The sequence below is a fragment of the Nelumbo lutea genome, chromosome 1, assembly GCF_056320005.1.
Source record: "Nelumbo lutea isolate HS-2025 chromosome 1, American lotus-T2T, whole genome shotgun sequence".
NCBI lineage: Eukaryota > Viridiplantae > Streptophyta > Magnoliopsida > Proteales > Nelumbonaceae > Nelumbo > Nelumbo lutea.
In genome coordinates, this window is record NC_142684.1 from 14,366,258 (window position 1) to 14,392,866 (window position 26,609).

The window sequence follows — 26,609 nt, forward strand, 5'->3', positions numbered from 1 at the left end:
TGCTAATAATCGAAACATACACAAAATTAGGTATTGGTGCATATCAATATCACTCATACTCCATCCTTTTTATTTTTATTTTTTACTTTTTGTTTCATTTTATAGGCATTAGAGAGGGATGAGAGTAGGCTTTGGGATGTTTTGAAGTTTTTCAAATGTGTATTTCAATGTATCCATGAATATCTGAGTGTTCATATCATACGCCAGATACTTCTAAACGTTGAATACGGCATCCTCGTGTGTTTTCGTCTCTCTTGCGTGGAAATTGTTTGCCAAAAGATTATCAAAATAAATGTAATTTAAGAATTAAGGGGGTGTTCGAACTTCGAAATAAGGACGACTTCTGTGTTCTTTCAAAAGATGAAAATAAACTCTGCCCCATCAGCTGGTAGCTATCAACCCAGCTTCGATAATCACCCAAAAACACAAAAATTGAGAGACTGATTCTTCCACTGAACTTTGAGGAACAGCTTACCAAACATGATTTCTCAAAGTGATTAGAAGCATCTAATATGGCAAGATGAGAACTCAGAATCCGCAAATCAATTCCTCCTACCAGACAATCTAAATCAGCGCTCAGCAGTTCTTACATCATTCATCACCGAAATATATTGTACCTCTCATAGGAACTCCATTTCACAGAGCTAAAGTTTAATTTGTTCAATGTAGGAGATTTTTGGTTGGAGTAAGTCAAGAAAGCAAAGATCTCAAACCTACACATTAAACAATGTTTGTCGAGAAAAATGCCTACCTCTGAAATGCCCATCGTGTGACTGCTCAAACTGGATGACAGACCTTGATGTATGCTTGGTTCTATGACTTCTAACAGTCAGCAAATTAAATAAACCAAACCCCAAGACTCAAAACATGAATCATATGGATAACCATTTCTGCAACCCAGTTAAATCTTGAGAAAATTCAGTTTCATTCTATTCCATGCCCAAAAAATACTAGTAAGAGGACAAATTACTAGTGTCAATGTCATTCCTTTTTCTGTACTACTTTTGAGCCCACAGAAGCCACATCAGTCCATCTATATCAATTCAACCAATCCCTCTAGGCATCACATCCAGAAAGTGAATTCAAGGTTTAATGTTGTAGATCTGCAGGGGTAATACATGCTATCTGTATCTGTTTCATTAAAAAAAAAAAAGTAAAATGCGCTTGAAACATTTTAGAATCTGTAAGACAGTCACATTAGCACTCGGAATTTTGGATCTGTCAATAAATTTCAAACACAGAAGTTTACAGGGAAAAGAAAAGAATTCATGTTCCAGTATTCAATTCGTGTGTTTAACTCAAACAAATAACAATCAACTGGAAAAAAAAAAAAAAATGAACGTATAAATTTTCACATCCAAAGCCTTTATGCTTAGGATAGGAACACTAGGACCAAACTCCGTCAACAATCAGTTGGCAAAATGGGGTGGTCCGCTGGAGCACCAGAACCGAGGAACTTGGAGATCTGCAATTAAAACTCAACAAAATGTGCATCCAAAACCATAATATTTTCTGGCACCAAGGAGAAAACATATGATAACAATTTTTAACTGCCAAGCAACATAAAATTGTTGGTGCAATACCTGTCAGACAGCCCTTGCCACCTGGCCTTCTGTTTGAACTTAATAAACGTTGTCCTATCCAGCTGCAAGGTATACCTTAGTGGAAAATGGCAATGTTAGATACATCTAACATTGTATTTCCTTCAAAAGAGGATAAGGCAAACCAATAATTAGTACAGAACTTGAGTACAAATCTAGCAGCTGGTGAACTGCGTGGAGATGAAGGCCCTTGGATGAATTAATTAGCTGTGGACCAACCAGAAGTGAATTTCCAACAAGATTTGGATGCCTTATAAATCATAAATTATATTAGTGAAAGCACAATGGACCAACATGACCCCAAAGAAGATTTCCATAGATAGCACAAGCCTGCATGGCAACTGGAACTATCAAATACAGATTTCCATGCCAAATATGAAATTCATAACCCCTCTCAGGAGGTTAACCAACTTTCCACTTCAGGCAATCCTTCCATAGTCCTTTCTTGCATGGGATGGTGGTGGAATTGTGGTGATGGGATGCCCGGCCCTTCGTCCTACAATACAAGCCAGTATCATTTAAAATATCATTGGAAGCTTGTATTCTCAAGAAGAACAATAGATGGAAAATATTCTATAATTACATCTATGAATGGCATAGGAGTTGAGAGTTTAAGTACCCCAATTCGTTCCATTGGCAAATGTGCTATTGCCAGGAGAATGTGAACCCCCCATGCTATAGTTGGGTGGAGGCTGAACCTTGTGATGACTCCACTCACCACTACGAGCAAACATTGAGTGCCCATGGTTGAACCGCTGGACAGTCTGCTGTCCCAAACGGCTTGGATAGTTCAATGAAAAATGAGACATAGGATGTGATGAAGGTTTCGATAATGCACGTGGATACCCAGCAAACATATCATGAGCTGAAGGCGGGCTTCCCACTTCTACATGTGAATATGGTTGAATAGGTCCATTTGTTCTGTATACATCACAGAATACGATGCATTTATTAGAACAAATATAATCTTTTCCAGAAATCTCATAAACCGTACAAGTACACATTACAAGGGTAGTAAAATCAAAATGAAGAGTTATACCTACTGCAAGAAGATTCACGGCTGGGTATATTTTAATAAAAATATCATACACGGATGATATGGAAGAACCAGAATAAAATTTGAATCTAACAGAATTACCTTTGGATGAAAGGATGCAATCTTCCTTTTTAAACCAGATCAGATATGACGCTAGAAATGGTAATAAAACTCTGTTTTTGGGAAAATCTTTGGCTAGGAAACACATTACTCAAAGATAGATTTCCTTTGTTATACTCTTTTATCTCTTACAACTTGAAACCTATTTCCACGTTTTGAGCTCATTCTCCTAATGCGGTGATTTGGGATCTTTATTTTAGGAAAGGCCATAAAGAGAGGGATTATGTTTCTTTGTTGGAATTGTCATCCTTACTGGATTCGGTATCTTTGGATTTGTTATATGAGGTTTGTCAGCATCTTCTTCCAGGTTGTTTTCTTGTCTTTCTTGTCTTCATGTCCTTGTACATTCCTCCCATCCTATGACTGGGCCCCCAATTAAAGAGGTATGGAGCAATCCTGTGCTAACGTTATGGCTTTGTTGGGAAGTGGTTCTGGGGAACATTAATACTGTGATATGCTCCAAAGAAGGCCTCAAGTTGCACCCCAAATCTGTATCCCCTAGAAAGCCAGTAGAGAGACTATTCCATTTACTAATCACCTGTTTATTTGTGTCTAGTGTTTTGCAGTACTTTTGTTCTCTCTAAGGTTGCAGATGGGTTCCTTCTCAAGATGCAGCCAGTTTGTTGAGCCTAGGGATTTTGACCCTTCCAAAAAGAAGGGGTGAAATGATATGGAAAGCCACAAGAGTTACAATATTATGGACCATATGGGAAGAGAGGAATAACAAGTTGTTTAAGGAGCAATACAAACTTCGCATGCCTTAACTAAGAATATCACATAGAAGATAATTCATTAGGTTAGGACAATGGAGATCTTCAGCAGTTTTACAGTTAGATGACATGATTAGAGAATGGGGAGCAATAGCTGCTTCCTACATTTTGAAGACCACAGTCCAACAGCAGTAGGCTCCCTCAATTAATAATAGGATAAAAATGGATTTTGATGGAAGTTTACTAGGGAATCCAAGCCTCACTGACATTGGAGTGTTTAGGGATGAAAATGAGTCAATTTTGCCTCTATTTTCAGGTCCTCTAGGATATGGAAACTCTCTTACAGTAGAAATTTTAATTTGTTTGAAAGGGATTCTACACTGGTTGTGAGATGGATGAATAATATTAGTCAAGAGTATTAGCTATGAGAAAAAAACAGGAATTTCGCAAGAGAGATGGAGGCCACTTTAGATGGGTTAATAGACTACCAAAATGATTTGGCTGAAACCATGGCAAAAAGAGGGGTTTTTTTGGAAGGGAACAACTCTTTTGGGCTTCATTGTATAATAGATGTGACAAAAGGTGGTTCTTTGGGGGCCTAAACTGTAATCTTGTCTTACTTAATATGAAGTATGAAAAGTTAAGTTACCACAGTTACTGAACATATAAAAATTACCTTTGCATGGATAAGCTTGAACTTGTCTGTGCCTGGTTTGGAATGTGGCTTGATCTTCCAATTCCAGCCATTGGAACTGCAGATTCTGCAGCATGCGAAAGGCACATTCCATTGCTGAACTCAGAAGTTAGATAGCTTACATCAGAGCCATCCTCTTGCAAAAGAAGTTCGTCACTGGAAGAGAAATTTGCCAATCCAGAGTTAAGGTTTATGCAAACTTCTTTTACTATTCTTATCGTTCTCTTATTTTGAATAAATTACAAAAATATTGATATTTTTTGTGAGCTAAAGTGGGATTACAACAATATATTTTGAATTTTTACCTATAATTGGGATCCCAATCACCAGGATCAGGAAGTGACAAATTGCTTTCAGACTTGTCATAAGCAGATTCTGAAGTTTGTTGCAATGGAAAATTAGAGCTCTGTGCATGTGATCCAGGGGCATTCTGAACAGTTGAGGAATAGCCTGAAGTGATACCATTGCATCCCCTTTGCTGTCTCCAGCTTGGTGAATTAAAACTTGATTGCACACCTCGAGGAGAACTACCATGTCCTCGAGAGTTCCCTTCAGTGTGACTACAGCTAGCACCATCACTGTGATGCCCTTGCCAGTGTGGAGATGAACTCTCCTGAGATTGCAGACTTCCTGGATATCCCCAACTTCTTCTTCTGTTAACTTGGCATGCAGCTGTCATTTTGCTTAATGGTGAACCATGAACACTACTTCTTGCTGGAGAAGTTGGACCATACTTTCCAGGAGAACCAGCAGAAACCTGAATGTGGGAGCTTGGAGGAGTAAACTGTGAGGGACTAGCACCCAGGGACATTGGTGCAAAATTTCCTGCAGATGGACTGACACCAAGACCATTTCCATGAGAGAGTTGAGATGTCCTTCGCCTAGCATCTGGGCTAGCTCCAAGGATTGGTACTCCACCTTGCGTGTGGATGTTCAAACCCGATGGACCAACTGGAGAATAATATGCATAAAAACTACTATTATCACCATAACTTCCATAGCTGCTTCCAAGTCCAGCATTATCATTATAACTGCCATGGCTCCCTAAACTGCCATAACTACTGGCATGACAAAATGGAGCCATCTGAAAATGTTGACTGCTCTGTGGAGGACATCTGTTCATGCTTGTGACCTGTAAATTAAATTGATTAGAGATCCTTGTACCAAAATAAAATATAATGACAAACACCACGAGCTCAAACTTGAAATATGACAAGGTTCTGAAACAATACATCTCTGATATAAAAAAATGCTAATAGAAATTAATTTTGAAAATATGCATGCTACAAAATAATGGTCATAAAGAAGAAGAGAGTTCACCTGAGGAGAAAGACCAGCAGCAAACCAATGGCCTCCACCAGGGTGATGATCCACCTTAACATTCTGAGCAACAGGCTGTGAAAAAGACACAACCAAGTAATTGCTCTGATACTTGAGAGAGAGAAAGAGCGAGAGAGTAACCACATTTTCAGCTCCCAAGGAGATGAAAAGAACCAATTGATGCATGTATAAAATTGAGTACTCAACCAAGGCTTGAAACCTCACTTCACTTGCTAATGCATTGTAAGGGAGAGGAAATGGCAGAGTGGGAAGGGTGGCAGAAACAGGTGGTTCTCACAAGAGCTAGGACTTTTGCAGACTGGAAGATTCTAAATATTAAGAAGAAAATCTGATAAAATATTTAAAATCACCTTAGTACCTTACCTAATACTTGTTCTATCATAAAAATATATTTTAAAAAATCTGCAATTAGAAAGAAAAAAAAATAAATGATAAAGAATAGGAAGTACTAAAGTTACTGTCAGTTCTTTAATTGAATGAATGGCATTAAACATAGAATGGAGGAACAGCATCCTAGCTGCTATTCCCAATTCTGAAGGTAGAGTAATACAAATAGGGGAATTGATAGTTGCTGACTTTGTTTGGGAGATGTAAAGTGAGAAAAGAACTTTACGGTGGGTACACCACCTAAGGTAAAAGTTCATAAAACAATATAGTGTAAGACAAAGAGTGCAATTTACCATGCGAGGAGTCTCTGGGGATGGTTTGTAAGGGCATGTAAATGGTTCTCCTGTGACAAAAGGATGTCTTGAAGCCTGCAAACAGAACTAGATTTTGTATATCCACCACTAAAAAGTAATTATAACTACATAAAAAGAATAACAATAATGATGTTTACTTAATGGTGCAAGACAATGACCTGCAAAGGTGACCACCGTTTTGCTGGATCAAATTCAACTAATCCACTCAAGAAATCAATCAGTGCTAAGCGAGTTCGATTTTCTGTAACATCATCATCATAAAAAAGCTGACAAATATTGGTAAAATGATGCTACAATATTCATCAAGTATGCACCACTGGTAATGCATTGAAAGAACAAGTCACTAACCATTCGAAATCTCCTCTTCAGGCAAGTTTCTTCTGTAAGGGTAGGTTCTAACAATTTCCTCAAGCTTCATATGATTAAAATATTCTTTTCCTATTAATGGTTTTTTCTTCTCCCTCTACATAGAAATAGCAGCAGTGAGGGGGAAAAATGCAAAAGTTAGACACTTCACAGCCACACAACCAAGAATACTGTAGTAATAATCAAGTTTGCCAAATTTAAGGCCTAATAATCAAGTATGCCAAATTTTTCATTATTCTGTCTATTAGATCTATGACTTTTATTCGCGATAAATAACACTTACAGCTTCATACTCTTCTTCAGTCAATACTTGGTATGCACTTCTGCCACCCATGGAGGTTTCATCGTTCTCAAGGTGATATACACTCCCAATACGCTTAAAGAACTTATTTGTGTTTTTTGCCTCCCTTAATACATGATCAGGTGGTTGCCCTCTACAGTTTTGAAAAAGAATACACCAAACCATCAGCAATCATGACACTGGGTGTACAACTTACTGGATGGTGGAGCATTAAAAAATGTGACTTTGTTTATGGATACTTTGCATTTTATTAGAACTAATCAATCAATACTAACTATATTAGGTACTTTAGGTTTATAGTCAACTTACCAAATTCACATATTTTAATTATTTTTTAAATTAAAAACATACTAACATAGATGTCAAGAACAGATAATTCTTCAAAAATACTACTCTAACAAAAAGAAAGTGTAAAACATAAATGAATTAGAATTGTAAAATCCACCACAAATCTACAATTAACATAAATCCATGATCCATTAGGCCTTTGATTCTGCTTTACATAATCATGTTGACTACATGTGTCTTTGTTGCTTGCCATAAAAGAAACACAAAATGTAAACTATTTTAATTTATTTATGTATCACACTTTTTCATCATATAAATGCATTTACCATATTATGGTCTATGATACATATTACAAGAACAACATTATAAACCTCCAATAGTAAACTATAATATACAGCTAATTCTATTGGAACTATTATAATAATGGTCTATAAATCCTAAATACTGTCACTTTCACAAAAAAAAAAAAAAAGAAAAAAGAAAAGAAAAACTAGACTGAACTTTAGCAGGGATCACTAGATGAGGATTGCCTTCCAAACACTGGTGTAGGACCTAATATAATGCATAAGCATTTTTCTTTTTTATTTATATATTTATAACAATAAAGTAGAATGTTTCCGTGTAGTTAGTGTACAAACTTACGGATTCGGTAGATGACTACTTTCTTTGTCAAAGAATGTGCAACAACAGGCTTTGACCATCAAACACAAAATAGGCATGCAAAATAACGCAAAACTTGCACGCCAAGCACAATGGTCACAATTAAACTATAAGCCTCGTAGAAAAATGTTAAGAAATGCTTCATTTTCCTTTCCTTCTGTGTTATACAACTAAAATATTTCAATTATTTAAAAAGAAACTAAATGCATAGGCCAAAATAAGGGAATAAACATTTTCCCAGGACTGTTGTGCTGAAATTCATTTTATTTATTTATTAACTTATTGTTTTTAAATTGTCATTATATTCAGAAATATATTTAACCCAAAAAATTAATACCAAGAAATAAGGTTGTTTAAAATCAACTACAAACAGAATAGAGCAACAAAACATACCCCAGAATTTCTATCATTCGCCTGAGAAGATCAAATTCAGATGCCCCAGGAAACAGAGGCAGCCCTAAGAACAACTCCGCAACAATGCAGCCAAAAGACCACATATCAATAGCAGTAGTATATCTGAATCATGGGTGAAGGACCAAACAACAGCACCATGTTATAGCAGGATTGCTAGTTTTTTTTTTGGCTATTATTATTATTATTTTTACAATTGAAGAGGAATTTTATTAACAAAAGATGAGAACTGTTACAAGCATCCCATAGAGAGGCACAGGCGCGACCTCCCTTAAAAATGTAAAGGCCGCATAACACTAAAGATTAAAAAAAAATTACAAGGTAGCCCAGTACAAATGTTCCCTCAAAACCCCTTGTTTAGCAAGATAATCTGCCATAACATTTGCCAACCTGCCAATCCACTGTAACCTAACATTGATATTTCTTAATAACCAGCTGACCTTTGAGAGGTTTTTGTAGCACCAAATGACTGAGTTCGGGTTTACTTTTTTTTTTTTTTTGCTTCATGGTGATACACAACAGGGCGTTACGGGGGTAGCCCATCCCCCTCCCTTAACCCCCCTCCCAAACCCTGGTGGCAGCTGGATTTGAGCCCAGGTCTCTTCTCCGACAAGTCAGAGATCCATAGCAGGATTGCTAGTTGGATCATCAAGACAATCTTCACATGAGCAACTTGTTTTAGAGAATAAATGAAACCTCCTAGATATAGTATGTTGCCTCTCGATCCAATATAAATATAAAAACATACAAATATGCATATGGTATGTTCATGCATATATGCATATACATACATATGCATGTATATATAAAGAGGACAAATCAGCTAATAACAACATTAGTGAAGACTAACTGACACAGCTCAACTTCCATGCAGAAACCTTCTTTGGAGCTCAAAGTATGCATTCTGCTCTTCATCCCTTCAGCATCTAATGAGTTTAAGCCAAAAAGTCCTAACCATGCAAGCTCTTCATAGCACATCTTAAATTAAAAAAAAAAGTCTGGACTAATAAGTTGGTCAAAATTCCTAGATAAGGTGGGGAATGAGGCTGAGAAGACTGCAGGAAGATTACATGGGCAATCCCAACTGTGCTCTATCTACTCAATGTTTCGGATCGGTCACAGAATTCCTCCATGTGGCAGAAAGAGATACGGTTGTCTACAGAACTTCCCCACTTAACCTGATTATGAAACATTTTCCATATAAAGAACATTTCTGAGCACAAACATACAGATATACATAAATAAAAATGTGAAGTTCCAATGTTTTGGAAACCCTTTAAAATCAGCAAGGAAAAGGACATGATCATAGAACCCCCCTCCCCAAAAAAGGGGGAAAAAAGAAAGAAAAGAGAATCATAGTGCAAATGTAAACTATGATGTAAAATACCACAAGTCATGGCATTTACCCTTCAAAAAAAAGGTAATACAATATGGTATTTAGTATTTACTTAAATGGTCTACCTTTTACTTTCAATAAATGCAGAGAGATCACTAGAAAGAAGATTTACACAATTTATCCACAAGGATACTGATAACCAAGAAGAACTTCGGGAGACCTGTAGTAACGACTCTGCGTAAAAAGGGGGAAAGGAATGCATCAGACAGACGGCACTACATGATGCATATCTTCAACATGCTTGTAAATCATCCACCACATTATGAAAACGATGAAAATTTAATAACAGATATAAACCTGAATGTAGGAATAAACCGTGCGATCTTCCATGCATGCTGATCCAAAATCAATAATTTTGATTTCTGCTGGCTTCAAACTGTTAATACAAACTACAATTAAAGTTTAACAAAAAAGGAATATATCCTCCAAAATTTAAATCTCCAAAGCCAGCAATAATGATTATATTACCTCGTACACAGAAGAATATTTTCTGGCTTCAGATCACAATGAATGATACCAGCTTCTTTCATCAGAACCAATGCATGCAAAATCTGGACAAACAAATAAACAAAAATGCATGTGGTAAGCACACTTGAGGAAGACCATATATTTGCACAACCCCTAGATTAACTGTATATCAAATCACCCCCAGTTATTTATAAGAAAAACTTTAAAACAGAATACCTGCTTTGATAGTACTTGGACAACATTCAGTGACAACCCTCTAAACTGGTTTATCTTGATGACCTCATAGCTGAATTGCCAAAACATGTTAAAAACAATATTTGAGAAAAATAGAGAAAACAAACCTGATAAAACAATCTTTGAGCAGCCATCAATGTTTTTTAACTAGAGATGTTGAGTAACCTACAGGTTTGCACCAAGCAGTTCAAAGGAAATGCATAGATGTCGTTGGTATACAAAGTAATCAAGAATCCGGACTATGTGATGCTTATCTTCAGGATCAAACTTCTTGTTTAACTGCAAAAAGCATAAATGTTTAGTTTGCATGGAGACAAGTTTCATGATAACAACCACCACATTTACATTGTCCATCTGCTAGAACTCGAGTACCGTTGTCAGAATAGAGACTTCAACCAGTGCCTGCTGGTAGTATGCTGGTTGGTTTTTTATGATCTTAACAGCAACATAACTGTTGGTTTCTGAAACCCAGCATTTGGCAACTTGTCCAAAGGTCCCATGGCCAAGAATATCCTTGACAATGTACCTGCATATGTTCAGATGAGAATAACAACTAAATATATAGGGGGCAAAATCAAACATTCAAATGCTATAAACTGCAAGGTGCCAACCAGCTGATTGGTAAGGTCCCTTGCTGGTCGTAGCGGAGACGTAGGATTGAATCCCGCCTGCACCTGGGTTGGGGGGGGTTATGGATTGGGGGATGGGCAACCCCCCCCCCCCGCCCCAGGATACCTAGGGAACTACCCTAGGATATATGTTTTTTACTTAAAAAAATCCACCGCCAAGGCGACTAGGCGACAAGCCCTGTCACCTAGCCTCACCTTGGCACCATGAAAAATAGTCATATCCCGGTGTTCTGCTTTAACATCGCATCCTACTACTACAGATTGCTTCTTGCTTCTCCATGATACTGAATTACTAGCAATAAATATGCAACAACCTGATGTAGAATGCTTATCATCTATAGAGCTTACCAATCTTCAAAGGTATAAGGACCAAAAGATATGGACTTCTATCAAATTGGGTTTCTAATAAACTGATAAAGTCTTTAATAACTTGAGGCACTTCCTACCTCATATTCAACAAGTATAGCCATGTGTATCAGAAAAGGTACACCACAAACAAAATGAAACCATGATAATCCCCAATAGTAGATAAAACAATAGGACCCCTACATATCAACAAATAAAATTTTAAAAGGAAAAAGAAGCTTCTTTCGTTACTTAAAAATAATGGACCTACAGTATTTGTATTTTTTTCTAATAAGTAGTCGATAATCTTACATTGCAAACTCAAAGAAATGAACTGAAATAATGAGTATGTCACAATTTTATTTGAACAACATTATTAGAAATGAAACTCACTGAAACTACTAAAATGACAGTATGAGACACTAGAGACTTCTGAGGAGGATAGTCCTACGGTAAATTCCATTAAGTTCAAGACCATTCCAACCTCCCCATGCTTAGGTCCTGAAAAAGATATCGATCAACAAAGAAAGTTGTACAACAGTTCTTTTTAAGGCTACTACCAACAGATAAGATATTCATTATAAATTGAAGAACAATTGAAAGCATTATTGTTAAAGTAGCAGATTGGGTGAAAACATTGGAGATATTTGAGCTATTTTTTATTGAAGATATCATTAGAAATTGAGTTGTAGTAGCAAGCTCTTCATCAAGGAAAGCAAAAATGATGAGAATTTGGAGAACACCGGATTTTTTTTTTTTTGTGAAGCTCAACTTTGATGGAAGCAGCATGGGGAATCTGGGACCTACTGCGATAGAGCAGTTATTAGAAGCAATGAAGATAATGAGGTTGCTATGTCCCTAGGTCCAGTTGGAAGGGGAGATTCCATATGGGCAAAAAATCATGGCAGCAATCTAAGGGGTGTAGAAAGCAATGGAATTGATGTTGCGCGATCTGGTCGCTCCCTGCTGGAGGACAGCTCGGATGCCAGGCTGATGAGGTCATCTGGTCGAGCTGCAAGGAAACAGTATCAAAGTACCCAGGTTGCTTTACCTGAGGTGGGGCACTCCGATGCTTAAGTCAACGAAGAGTATCTAGATGCTTAGAAAGCATGAATGAAAGAGAGTTGTGAGTGCTAAATCGCACATACCTTCTCTAATCAATGGGGGTGCCTTTATATACGTGCAGGTTGTCGTGGGGTTCACATAACGCATCCGAGATCTCCGGCCCACCTCTCTCGGAGGTAGTTTCACAATCAGAGTCGGCTTCCGCATAAAGCGATAGAGCTTATCCAGTTGTCTTCGAAGCAAGCGGGACGGGAGTTAGTTTTGTCGATGAGACGACGTGATCTCAGAGGATCGGAGGTGATAACCCACTCACAAAGGAGGTCGGCTGCCACGTCGTGCAGGTCTCCAACTAGGTCTCAATTAGGTCGGCAGAAGCAGGCCACCTCTTATGCCAACCTAACCCTTTCTAGGACACGTCCATAGGTCAACCTACCAAGGTGGGGTCAAGGCAGTTAAGGCAGATGTGGTGTGTTCGAAGTGCTTCTGAAGTCATTGCCCACATGGCGCTGAGATGTACGACGGTTCTAGGGTGTCACGTGTCATGAAGTCATTGGAGGGCCAAGTCACCCCTCATTAGGAATGTAGGTGGAAAAGTAAATCGTTAAGAATGACCAAAGGTAGTGACAAGCTAGTTGCCAAAGAAAAAGGCCTGTATATAGAAGTGTGATGAAACAATTCAAATGGCTATCAAGAAGTACTTCAGTTACAAGCTCAATGGGTTGAAAGGTCTCTAACTGTTTGGTTGATGCTTTAGTTAAACAAAAAGTCACTAGTAACTGCCTAACTGGGTTTTTGGGCTCAAATGTAGGATAATGACAGAGGCAACAAGGGATGAGCTCTTATGGGTTTCTCTTATATCTTAAAGGATTGTACTTCTGCTATATAATTTTGTTTATATTTTTAAAATAATTTTGGTTACTGATAAAAAAATGAGGAAAATGAAGAACAAATTCAAGAGAGAAATCACCTAGTTAAATGTCCCCCTTGCCTGATATATGAGAGAAACCAAACCAAAAATGGGAAGTAAAATAGAAGAAAAACAACCAACAACCAACATTGACTTCCAATTTTGTTAGAAGTGCCCTAACCCCTCCATATCAACTCTGCCATCACCAATCAAAAAGGGGGAAAAAAAACATTTTCTATCCTTGCAAAGTTTGAGCCTTTTGGGGCCATTAAAAAAACAGAAGAAAAAGTTACCCCCTCCATTGAGATAATGTTTTGAGATAATGTTTGGGATCAAAAATGTCTATGAGGTACAGTGTTTTAAAAGGTATGGGAGGCATATGCCTAAAGGTGCTAGAGGTGAATGCCTCATATGCCTTTTGCATGAGGTGTGCTAGAGTCATACACCTCGTGCATACCCCATACAAAAAGACAAAAAGAAAGAAAAGACAAGAAAAGAAAGGAAAAGAAAAGAAAAAACAAGAAAAGAAAGGAAAAGAAAAGAATAGAAAGAGAAGAGAAAAGAGAAAAGAGAAAAGAAAAGAAAAGAAAAGGGAAGGAAAGGCTTATGCCTCTTATGTTCTGAACTACACCTCACACCTCCAGGTAGTGGAATGCCTCGCATCACGTCTCCACGTTTTAAAACATAGATGAGGTACTAGAACTAGTAGATGTATAAGTATCATATTTCCATTCCCCTTCTTTCCCTCCCTAAATATTGTTTGCTTCAAATAGTGATACAACACCCAACTCCTATCACAAAGGTCCATTATTTTCTTGCAGTAATCATACAAGTCCTCATCCAGCACTTTTACCACTTGCCTATGCTTTATCAATACTAAAACAAAGTGATCTATGCTCGGCGAATGAAGGATGGCCACCCTACAACTCTCCTCCCCCTTGTACTAAACTACTAATGAATAAACCAACGGAAGACATAGCATATAAGAGCCAAGATTATGCTGCCTTATGAAAATACATTCTGGATTAAGACTTGCCAATAAGTCATACCACACATTTTCTCAACCAACTTATATGGGCTAACATCATCAAAGTCCTCCCACTCAACCACATCACAATGATCAATATCTTCTGACAGTACCTGATAGGGGCAAAATAAATTAACACTGGCTTCTCCGACTATGTATATTTCTCACTTCCCTATACAATTGGTACACCCTGGCACTGTTCTGTACTAATGAATAGACTTCAGCTCCCTATCCTGAATTTCTTTTGTTGATAAAAGAAGCACACAATTCCAGGTAATATCTAGCTTCATGGAAGTGGAACTAACAAGCTATAAAATTACCATTAGATTACCTAGCTCCTACTTAAAAGATGCACAATCCTCCATTTCAGGCTTATTTTTCTTTCCTATGAGATATCCCAATTTTCCATATCCTCCAATACAAAACTTTGCAAATTGAGACCATTTTAGGTAGATGTTTCCATCAAGATCATAATAGTTAATTCGAATATTAGGACTGTCACTGATCAGATAGAAGTTGAACTAGATTTTCAAGAGGCTTTCGTGTCCTGAATAGAGAACATTTATAAATTTGCTGTATTAATGCAGTCACAGAAGTTCTCTACAATTATCTACCCCAGAAAGGGAGCAATGAAATAACAAGAAAACAATTCCCTAACAATCACACTAGCAGACTAGAAATCAGGCTATATGGAAACATGATACACATGATCAGGGAAGACCAAAATAGGTCATACTTTACATACACGACAGCAGGTAGTAAATACAATGCAGAATTTTCAACACCAAGCTCTCAAAACTCAATGAAACCTCATCATATCAATCAAACTAATCTGTATCAGTCCCAATTGCAGAAACCCCTCTGAACTAAAACCTTGATCCAGAAAGTTCAGGCTTGTTTTTTTTTTCTGATTTTCTCATAAAAGTTCCACAAAAATCATATACTTAATACAATTCAAGCTCTAGCAGAACCTAACATTCACTCTTCAAGCAGTCACACCTGCTGATGTCATCTGAACAGACTAGTGACATCAACAAGGCTCCATGGGAGTAGCCGAGTAGCAATCAACATAAGCAAACCGACGGTTGCTCTGTTACCAAGTTGCAGTAAAGAAATAAAGAGTAAGTGGAGTAAAAAATTGGACATCAAACACACTCCCCCTTCATGTACTTATAATAAACAATGTAAAACCAATCCTCAAGAGCTTCTTCATCTTGAATGGATGTTAGTTTTGGTTTTTAAAGAATTTAAAGAAATGCAAAGAATTATTAGAAGGAAAAGGGATAAGAATGTGAGACACCAAAAGAACATTTCCTTTTTTGATATATAATCGCAATTATTTAATAATATTTTTTTTTGATAAATGAGAGTAGTTTTATTAATTCAAATAATGAAAATACAATCAGCCTAGGAGGAGGCACAAGATGTTACCTCCCCGAGGACAAAACCATATAAACTAAACATGCCCAAGCCTGAAACTCAATTACAAAGTAGCCCAAAACAGATCTCCCCTTGACACCCCTTGCTTGGCCAGAGAATCAGCCATTGTTGCTTTGTTGTTTGCTTTTAGGAAAGGGATTGGATTTGATTGTATTTTCGTAACAAATGTAATCCTTTGTTGTCAAGGGATCCATGTTTTAGGGTGGATCAAACATTCCAGAAGAGAGAAGAGAGAAGAGCGATATTAGTACCATCCGACAGACTTGAAAGAAGTCCCCCACGGCCTAAGTCCACCTGAGACCCCAAATTTCGTAACAGAGCCAATCCCTGAAACTCCTAGTTCGGGAAGACACAGTAGGAAAATTTACAGGCCTCCATCACCAGACAAATCAAGCTCCTCCTCTCTCTTCGAGTCAGACGGCACCGATACAATCGAAGATTCGAGCTCTTATGCGACAGAGATCGAACAAGACCCCAAGGAGGTGGAGTTCTCAAGGGCAAAAGATCTTTTCTCTAGAAAGGAAGTCTGGGGAAGTGTAGAAATACTTGAACAGACAGATCTTGTTAACCCTGAGTACGGGATCGACTGTAAGCCAGCAAGCCTAGAAAGAGATCGAGGACGAGACTCACGTTCCTATCCCAGAGTTTCCCCTTATCCTTCCTCTCCATTGCCTGTAAACTTTTCTATTTCTTCTTCTAATCATGGTTCTCACCTTACCTCCCCTCTTTGTCTTCCAAGTTTGAACGGAGAACTCTCCCAACCAAGCATTAACCCAATCTACCAAGAAAAGTTGGACGACGGGCAACATAGTTTAGATAGACACAGAAGGGAGGTTATTCTAGAGAAAAGCATTATTGAAAGGGCTAGAAAATTGGGGATAAGTGAAGAAAAGGGAACTTCACACAATCAGGCTCCAAAAACGGGGAAAGATGGAATTCAGAAGGTTGAGTTTGTGAAAAGTGGCAAGAACTCTAAAAAGGAGCTAAAGAGACTTCAATGGGGATTGCTAGATCAAAAGACAATAGGGCATAGGGCGGACAAGGGAAAATCAGTGATCAGAGCTCAATGAAATTATTAAGTTGGAATGTTAGAGGGTTGGGAGGCCAACTAAAAAGAAGTTTGGTAAAAGACACCTTGAGAAGAGAAAAACCAGATATAGTCATCCTCCAAGAAACAAAAAAGAAGAAGTGGACAAGAAGCTTTTGAGAGCACTTTGGGGAATTCGTGGAAAGAAATGAGCTGTTCTTCCTGTTTTAGGCACCTCAGAGGGAATTATCCTAGCTTGGGATGAGGAGGAGGTATCGGGTATCGAAATAGATAAAGGAGAGTTCTCAACCTCTGTACTTTTTACCAATAAGAATGATGGATTCAGCTGGATCTTAACTGGAGTATACGGACCAAATGTTCCTACAGATAGGCAAAGACTCTGGGAAGAATTGGACACTTTACATGAGTTTGATGAAATCCTTTGGGTCTTAGGAGGCGATTTTAATGTAACAAGGTTCTCTCAAGAAAACTCCAATAGAAGAACAGCAACTAGAAGCATGAGGGACTTCTCCAAATTTATCTCAAGACAATCTTTGCAACCTTCCTCTCCATAATGGCCAATTCACTTGGTCAAACCTACAAGAAAACCCAACAAAATGCAGACTAGATAGGTTTCTGGTAAATTCAGATTGGGCAGAAAAGTTCCCAAATCTTCTCCAAGAGATTAGACCTCAATGCACTTCAGACCACTGGCCTTTAGTCCTGAGAACAGATCTGGTCCTGAAAGGTAAACCCCCATTTAGACTGGAGATAATGTGGACTTTACATAAAGACTTCCACAAAAACATAGCTTCCTGGTGGGAGGAATGTAGAGTGGAAGGCTGATTGTACACAGGAAGATATAGATAAAAAGGAGCAATTAGGAGTTATGGATAGAGAAGGATTGTACATGGGAAGACAGATTGTAGAAAGCATTCTAATTGCAAACAAAGTTGTCGAAGACAGAAGGAAGAGTAGAAGGACGGACCTCCCTGTGAAACTAGATCTTGAGAAAGCCTACAACTAAGTAGATTGGGACTGCCTTCTCCAAGTCCTGAATTTGAGGGGTTTCGGAATGAAATGGCTGCAGTGGATGAAAGGTTGTATAAGTTCAACCTGGTTCTCGATCATGATCAATGGAGAGCCCAAAGGTTACTTTAAAGCAAGTAGGGGCCTCCGACAGGGCTGTCCTCTTTCACCCTTCCTCTTCACTTTGGTAATGGATGTCTTTAGCCAACTCATGGAGAAAGCCAGAAGCCTTAACTTAATCAAAGGTTTTGAGGTAGGAAGAGATAACATGCATGTCTCCCATCTCCTATTTGCAAATGATGCCATCCTATTCCTGGAAGCAAATTTGGAGAACATTATAAAGGTAAAAAGAGTGCTTCAATGTTTTGAATTAGTCTCTGGGTTGAAGGTAAATTACTCAAAAGAGTGGCCTAGCAATTATAAACCAAATTGAAGAATCCCTCGTGAAAAGCTTCAAGGAAACTCCGAACTGCCGAGTGGAAAATCTCCCCCTATCTTATTTGGGCTTGCCCCTTGGTAGGAATCCAAAAAATCCAAGTTTCTGGGAGCTAGTGATGGAAAAATGTGAAAAGAAGTTAGCTACTTGGAAACGCTGCTATCTCTCTAAAGGGGGTAGACTTACCCTCATTAAGGCTTCCCCTGCAAACATGCCCATCTGTTTCCTTTCAGTGTTTCAGATTCCTGCCAAAATCAGATCACAGATTGAAAAACTTCAAAGAGATTTTCTATGGGAAGGTGGAGGTGATAGAAAAGGGCATCTTGTAAATTGGAGTTAGGTCTGCAACCCAAAAGAGGCTGGAAGGTTGGGAATCAGACATCTAAAAAAGAAGAATAATGCCCTCCTTGGAAAATGGCTGTGGAGATTCCCCATTGAATCAATCTCCCTTTGGGCAGCTATCATTACTAGCAAGTATGGGTTAAATGCAAACGGTTGGGACTGCAATCTCCACTCAAAACGATTAGCTTCCTCAAATCCCTGGAAAGGTATCACTTCCATTCACAACCTCTTTCTTTCTTTCATAAGATTCAGGGTGGGTAATGGAACCAGAATAAAGTTCTGGACTGATCTGTGGTGGAATAATTCCACATTAGCAGATTCTTATCCTGCGCTTTAGAACCTTACCCTAAACAAAGATGCAACCATTTCTCAGTGCCTCCCCAATTCTCCCAATGAAAGCAACATAAACTTGAGACTCAGAAGACCCTTAAAGGAACCGGAGATCAGTGAGATAACTGACCTCCTCCTCTCTCTTTTAGAGAAGTCTACATTTCCCCAAACTCCCAAGACCCCCGAGTCTGGAAACCCCACCCTGGAGGTGAGTTCTCGTCCAAGTCTTTCTTCGAAGCTCTGGTTGCAGGAAACCGAGACTGTAACTTCCCTTTCAAGAAGATCTGGTGCAAGTTTGTCCCCTCAAGAGTGAGTTTCTCTGTTTGGGAGGCTTGTCTACATCAAGTAAACACTTGTGAGCTACTACAGAAGAAAAACTTTGGAAGGCTTTATATCTCCCCTCATGTCTGCATCCTCTGCCTCCGTGAGGGAGAGACAGCTGACCACCTCTTCATACAATGCCAGGTAACCAACAACATCTGGAACTACTTCCTACAGCTAGTTGGATATAGTTGGGTGGCTCCTAAGCACCTTCAGGAACTAAATTTTCAGTGGCAAGGAAGAGGTCTGAGCAAGAGAAGTAAGGTTTACTGGCTAATAGTGCTTCATGCTGTGCTGCTCTAGGGAACTTGGGAGGAAACAAACAATCGACTGTTTGAAAATAAGGTAAAATCTCAGGGTGAGATGATCAATTGCATCACTTACCACTGCAATTTGTGGGCTTCCTGCTCAGAGGAGTTCATAGGAATCAATGTTAACGACCTTAACAGGAATATGTATAACTTTCTGATCTCCTCCACTCCACCCCGCCCCCGCCCCCGCCCCCCAGAGTTCCCTAAACAAGAAGGGAAGGAACTTGGACTCTAAGCTTTGATGGAAGTGCTTTAGGTAACCCTGGAGTTGCCGGCATAGGGGAAATCCTAAGAGATTAAAATGGACTCACCTGATGGGTATACAATGGACCGATTGGGATAGCTGACTCCACAAAGGCAGAAGTGTTAGCAGCTCTTACAGGGATTCGCCTAGTCGGCAAACTAGGTATTCAGAACTTCTCCATCGAAAGTGACTCAGCAAATATGATAAAATGGTTAGGACAACAGGAGGCCGGATCATGGAGACTTAGTCACTTTTTAACAGAGGCAAGGAACCTATTGGCTCCAACGAATGTTTCTCTGTACTGGATTCCAAGGGAGCTAAATGCCATTGCAGATGCTTTAGCAAAATTAGGTGTCATTCTGGAGACCTTGTATTGTGATAAAATTCCACCTGTGTAATTCTCAGGGGTCTGACCCCTGTTTTGTATTTGTACACCCTTTTGTGTACCAATCTTTCCTTTAGTGAAATCAGTTAACTTCTTTCAAAAAAAATATTAGTACCATACCAAGAAACTAAGGCACACTTGGAGGTTCGTCTTGCCTAATCGCCAAGCAGTTTTGTATGTTGTGTTATAAAGCACTTTTATATATATATATATTTTTTTGAGATTATAATTATAAAATAGACATTATTAAACTTCAATGTATATTTTGTGTGTTTATATACTAATTTCTTTTTATTATTTTCTTATTTGTAAGGGTTTAATCAACACAGACATTGCTAACTGCTATATTGAACCCTCGAAGACTTCAAAACCCATGCCCATAAGTAAGGAAGAACTTAATTTTGTCTAACCAAAACCTCAATCAATAAGACTGCTGTATTGCTAACTTCTTCCACCTTTTCCTTTCTTCTTTTCCTATAACAAAAATAGGGGTTCAGCCCCTATATTTTTTGAATTCTCTTTTCTTTATTCTTTTTCTTCCCATGAATATGTTGATTTCCTATACTTCAACATGAAGTTTATATTTTCTTATGAAAATTATGGATAATTACTAAGGAAATATGGTTATGGAACCTAGGGAACTACCCTAGGATAAATATTTTTTACTTAAAAAAGAATTGATCGCCTAGGCAACTAGGCAACAAGGTGCCCCCCTGTCGCCTAGCCTCACCTTGGCACCTCGAAAACTATGCTAGGAAAGATGTTCGATTTTTTATGTGCAGGGAATGAAACCCCTTCTCACTGCATTAATTAGCCTTCCTTTCAGTAGACAATCAGAAAAACAACATCTACAAGTTCAGATAGTTGAAGGTTGAGGGTTGAAACTTTTGCATGCTATGCTGAGACTTTTTTTTCCATTTCATTGGTCAGTAGAAGATAATAATTAATCACCCTTTCCAAATACAGAAAGCAAAGATACATAAATGACTGAAAAAGTGGAACTTCAATCCTTTGTTTTGCATACACAATTCAACTAAGCCATAACCTTTTATGATCCATATTGAAATTTTTTAGGGACATTTCCAATGCAAACATCAGGAAAAAAAAAAGATAAAAAGTGTACAAGTATCTAGAGAAAAACAAAATGGAAATAAAAAAAGAATGTTTAATTATTAAGTAATGGTAACAAACCTTCTTTGCGAGTCTACATTGACCAAGACAAAGTTCACAGTCAAGATTAGATCCGAGTTTGCATTGTCATAACCATCATTTAGCACTCCAACGGATGGACTTGTGAGATACCGCTTTGGGTTCAATTCTTCAGAATACTTGAATTCTGGATTGCATATTTGATAAGTCTCAACTATGTCCCTGGTTAATCTTGCCACAAGCTGGTCAAGTGACAAAAAATATGGTTAAACAAGGTAATGTTTCAACTTCCTTACAAATAGAAAAAACACGCTATCATGAAACCCAACTTTCACTAGATGACCATATATATATATATATATATATATATATTGCTACTTCAGACAAGTGGCTGCCTATCTTCTCAAGAAAGATTATCCAGATTGTGGTTCTTTCCACTCTCGGAATAAGTGGGAGTAGTTCACTCCCCAAAAGAAATATTCACTTCAGACACATAGCCACTTATCAAATAAAAACCCCACTCCAAATAACCTTTCTAATTCAAATAAAAGGACTCCATCTTTTAAATGAAATAGGTCATCAATTACAAATTGACCATGAATTAATTATTTTAAATTGAAGAAGAAACCCAAATCAAATTTACCACTTAAGCATGAGAAGCAAATCTCAAGCTAAATAATAAATGGTATAGGACCTATTAAGGTGGGTTAATTACACATAAAACCTGATTTGATATCTTAAATGAAATAAGAAATCTATATACAAAAAATAAAAATCATTTACCAAATAATCAAATAAAAAACCTAACCAAAATTTACAATATAGATAACAGGTGTCAATCATGTAGGTCAAATTATCTAGTTACATATCAAAATGAGGCCAACAACAAAAAAACAAGGAACGTCTCAAACATTACCAATCAGAACTACCATAGAAAAAAGAGGTACCCTTATATCTTATCCTCTTTATGGTAAATAAAAATTACACTAAATGAAAAAAAGGATTTAAAGTAGGCATGGTAAGCACACCAGTGCAGTTGGACCAGTGACCCAGACACAATCCCAGTTAGGGTCAACTTCCACTGACCCATTGATCTAGAAGGAAAAGAAGTTCACCCTCGAGGCCAGGCTTTAAAACACTGAAGCATAACAAGCAAAGGTAAAGAGGTTTCACTTTACAAAAAGGAAACAGAAAAAAAATTTAGAAATATGAATAAGAAAAACAAGAAACAACCAAGACCACTAGCTAAACATCATTTGTCATGATATATCATGATATCCAAAGTAGACCAAAAATCAGCACTCAACTTTCTTCTATCAATACCTTCTACTTCTTGATGCACTAACTAACAAATGCTTGCTTTCAAAAAAATGTGTCCATTCCTTTCCTTTCAAACACCCCAACAAACCCCAAATAGAATGATGCTTGAAACAATTTTCTACAAAAGATTGGCTGCTTAGAAAAATCTCAAGCAGCTGACTAGGACTGAAATTTGTACTTCTATATAATCCAAGGAAGAGCAAAAGCTTTCACCCTGGGAAGAATTGGTTTCTAACCGGGTTCTTCCAAGCCTCTATAATTGGAAGTTGTGCCACCTGATTCCAACCCATCCTTTCCACCAGCTAGCATCAACTGAAGAAGGATCCACTTTAGAAGATTCCAACCCGCTTAACAATTTAGTACATTCTTCCAATTCTCTAACAATGGTCTTCTAAAAACCAGGGGAAGACTATCTTCTCCCTTCTTTCAAAGCATCGACTTACAATAACATCTTCAGTATCTGTACAATCTTTGAAAATTTTTAAAAAGTTAGCCTTCCCCCAGTGTTGCATGGACAATGACATGTGAGATTGGGCTGGGATGCTGGGTGGAAGAAACTAAATTTTGATGGCAGCAGTTTGGGAAATCTGGGGCCATCAGGCATTGGTGGGGTAATAATGGAAGAGAATGAAAATCTGCTAGCCATATTCTTAGGTCCTATTCAAAAAGGTGATGTGGTGAGTTGAGAAATGAAGGCAGCAGTGTTTGGTGTTGAAAAAGCCAAAGAAATGGAGATTGATAGGTTGATTGTTGAAGGGGACTCAAAAACTGTTCTGAATTTGGCTGAAAAAAGGGGAGGTAATTATTTGGCGGTTAAGGAATGAGTTCAGGCGCTTCAAACAGGCTTCTAAAGACATGGTAATTCAAATAAGATGGATTAGAAGATCAGCTAACAGCATGGCTGATGGTCTAGCTAAGCAAGGAGTTCAAAGACAATCTATGTTTTGGGCTATGTTCTAGTTAGTAGGATATTTCTGTTGGGTTACCCTTTGGGCTGTGTTGTAATTAAAGAAGGGATTGCCTTTTGTGTTTGCTTGGGGCTGTGATGCATTTAATGGGGCAATGTGGACTGCCTGTACACTGACTCCGCCCACAACTTCTTGTTGTACTTGATTTTCCTAATTAATGAATTTTTGTGTTGCTGATAAAAAAAACAAAAAAGAGTCTACCCGCAAGACAAGAAATCATGGACTTGTGCGACATCTATGGAAAAGTATATACTGCTGTAATACTTCATATTTTTTGAATTTTTACATTATATACCTGCAAAAACTGTAACCTTTGTCATTAAGTACTATTTCGCATGAACGATGGCATTTATCTTGTAAATTATCTGTTCATGTATGTCAAACAAGCTAGAGATAAAAAGAGAAATGTTATGTAGAAGTGTCCTCAAAATCCATTAAGTGCTGGACCCCAATACATGTCTGACACAGATACAATGTCCATTTAGGAGAATTTGAAGAAATACCCAAACGGGAAAGAGATGCAACTTCAGAAAGTTTATGACTTTATTCTTGTAGAGAAAGATGGAGAAAAGCCTAGGGAATCCTTGACAGAAAGGTTTATCCCCACCCCCCACCCCCCAACAGCAGCCTTTACAAAAACTATGTGACCAAATGCACAACATGCCAAATAAAAATGTGGTACATCTTCAATAGCTTAGAAGGGCAACATAATATCACTCAAGAAGCTGCTCTAAAGTCCCAACACTTCCAATAAAGGCCATACTTGGTATTAATAATGAAATAGCAAAGAATATGGCATTCAAAGGAGAAATCATTTGAAAATCCAACTCTTGTCACAGGGGAGCATCCAACTCTTACGAAACATCCATTGCCAAGTGCCTACCTATAGAGAACCTAATAGCCAACATTATAAGAAGAAATCATTTTTCCAAGAGCTTCCTAATGATCCAAGCACCGTTACTGCAGGAGCTTCCTAATGAACCTAATAGCCAACATTAGTAAGGAAAGGCCTGGTTTGGGGGACCGAATCCAGAAGTGGAAATGTATCAAAGATGAAACTGTGACGTACTTTTCCTCAATTAAACAATCCTATTTTAGATTGAATCTATTCATGTTTTCAATGAAATTCCAAGCACCGTTACTGATCAAATAAAATTGGAAGCTGCAGGAGGTACCAACTAAGTTAGGGCAGGAGTTAGGAGTTTCCAAAGAACTGGAGTTCTATCTGCAGGTTTTCATAGAAATCTTAAAAATCGTCAGCTAACAGAGATAGATGGATTAAAAGGGCCATTATCCAATGATGGTCCCAGCAATCTGGGTCTTGAGAAGAGTAGACTAGATATGTACTTGACCTTTTTTTCTTCTTCTTTGCAGAAGTGATCATTCCATACACTAACCTGCAATCTCATGCTTGTCATCCCAACATTTTACCAATGCGCCAAGTAATGGCCCCTTGAGAGATGCATGCATTGCAAATCCTAATAGTTGGTTAGCTTCAGCTTGTTTTGTAATGGTGAGTGATATCCCTAGTAGAAAACCATAGATAGTATTCTCCACAAGAAAAGTTGTTGCCTTATCTCTTCAATTGCTGACTATACCTACATGAATGAACACCGGTTGCTTATAATTTTATGCGTTACCAAACGAATGGTTTCATCCATGGCCTCATTCATCAAGCATTAACAGTTTTCTTTTGAACTAGTGGAAAAAATGGTTTCATCTCAAACCACCAAAATAACTTTATAGCGATACCCTTCTAGTGTCATGAATTATTCATCAATAACTCCACAAGGATCATACTTTTTGCTCATCACATGGACCATTCTCCTTTCCCATCGGCATGAAGTGGAAAAAACGTCATTAAATAGGGAAACAAACAATTGAGAAGGAGAAAATTTCTCTTTGATGGAAGCAAATTTCTTAAGACAGTTTCGTAGCCACATAAACCTAACCTGAGAAAGCTAACCGTACTAAAATCGGCACCTCATAAAAGACTAGTACCAGGGGTATTCTAACTTATAAGTCAAGTTCCCATACCCTGTTCATGGCAATCGCTCGACCAAGGTATCGTTAAAGTTGATCATGGAATTACTGAAAAACCGGTTAAAACTTTACCCAGTTAAGGCTATTAAATCAGAGAGTTCAACGTGTCCATATTCCAAATGGTACCAAACACCAAAATTTTCACAACCAATCACCTATATGTGCGAACATGAAAATCCACGCAGGCTAGTTTCACTGAAGAAGAAAGTAGAACACAACAAAAATAAGAAACTTTTTCACCAATAACCCGAAACTGCGATAAAGGAATCACTTACAGATCTTTTAACTACAACCCGCAGAGTACTAGATTTCTGAGAAGTTCCAGCCAAAGGAGAATAACGACTGAAAGCTCGACTCCTGCTCGGACTCCAAGGCAGGCTCGAGCAGTGTTCTCCCTCGTCTGCTTCCTCTCTGGCTCGAGGTCCATCTTCCTTGCTACTACTGGCTTCATCCATGACCCAACCAATCAAGCTCCAAATGTCGACAAAATCACTACCCCCAATACCCCCATCGATCAACTAACTTACAGAAATTCACAACAATCCATTAAATTAAACAGACACACCTGCCGCCCCCTATCCCACCGGCACTAATCAACCACGAAACTCCCCAGAAGATTCCAATCCCATCTTTGATCAACAAATACCCCAAAATCAACCATACCATAAACGACCATAAACATACAAGACAGAATTCAAAGACCCCAATCCGATCAAACTACAAAGGCCGACAAATGAAAAACAATAATTTGATACAACAACCAAAAACATCAAAACCCAGTAATTTTCAGATCCTTGGGCGGCAAGCGATCGATCGAATCGCAGAAACAAACATTCAATGCAAAAGGAAGTCGATTGAGGGCGATTGAAGATGGAGGGAATCGGAGCGACGACTATGGAAAATCCTCCTCTCCGTCTCCTCCTCCGAAATGAGAGAGATTTTTGGCTTTGGCCAGCGGCTGACA

At 38.2% G+C, this 26,609-nt stretch overlaps 1 protein-coding gene across 2 annotated transcripts; it reads right to left on the bottom strand.

Moving 5' to 3' along the window:
- Nucleotides 1–1,197: 1,197 nt before the first annotated feature.
- Nucleotides 1,198–26,609, bottom strand: LOC148873612 (dual specificity protein kinase YAK1 homolog). Of its 2 annotated transcripts, XR_016101849.1 has the most exons (19): nucleotides 25,921–26,609; nucleotides 21,357–21,556; nucleotides 10,700–10,853; nucleotides 10,497–10,606; nucleotides 10,310–10,379; nucleotides 10,094–10,176; nucleotides 9,923–10,001; nucleotides 9,759–9,799; nucleotides 8,212–8,334; nucleotides 6,853–7,003; nucleotides 6,552–6,666; nucleotides 6,362–6,444; nucleotides 6,183–6,257; nucleotides 5,482–5,556; nucleotides 4,467–5,293; nucleotides 4,144–4,317; nucleotides 2,221–2,522; nucleotides 1,584–2,097; nucleotides 1,198–1,465 (listed from the first exon to the last, which is right to left on the bottom strand). XR_016101849.1 is itself a non-coding variant. In XM_088953316.1 (18 exons), exons 1-18 carry the CDS (start codon nucleotides 26,098–26,100, stop codon nucleotides 2,021–2,023), a joined length of 2,919 nt encoding a protein of 972 aa, XP_088809442.1. In that variant the 5' UTR covers nucleotides 26,101–26,609; the 3' UTR covers nucleotides 1,198–2,020. The 2 variants fall into 2 exon arrangements, 1 of the variants encoding a protein (XP_088809442.1); XM_088953316.1 differs by having other exon boundaries at nucleotides 1,198–2,097.

Coding starts and splice junctions, on each gene's coding strand:
- LOC148873612 (XM_088953316.1), bottom strand. CDS start 26,100: ATGGATGAAGCCAGTAGTAGCAAGGAAGATGGACCTCGAGCCAGAGAG. Junction 6,667..6,852: donor CTGAAGAAGAGTATGAAGCT/GTAAGTGTTATT, acceptor ATTTCTATGTAG/AGGGAGAAGAAAAAACCATT. Junction 5,294..5,481: donor CTGCTGGTCTTTCTCCTCAG/GTGAACTCTCTT, acceptor TTTAATTTACAG/GTCACAAGCATGAACAGATG.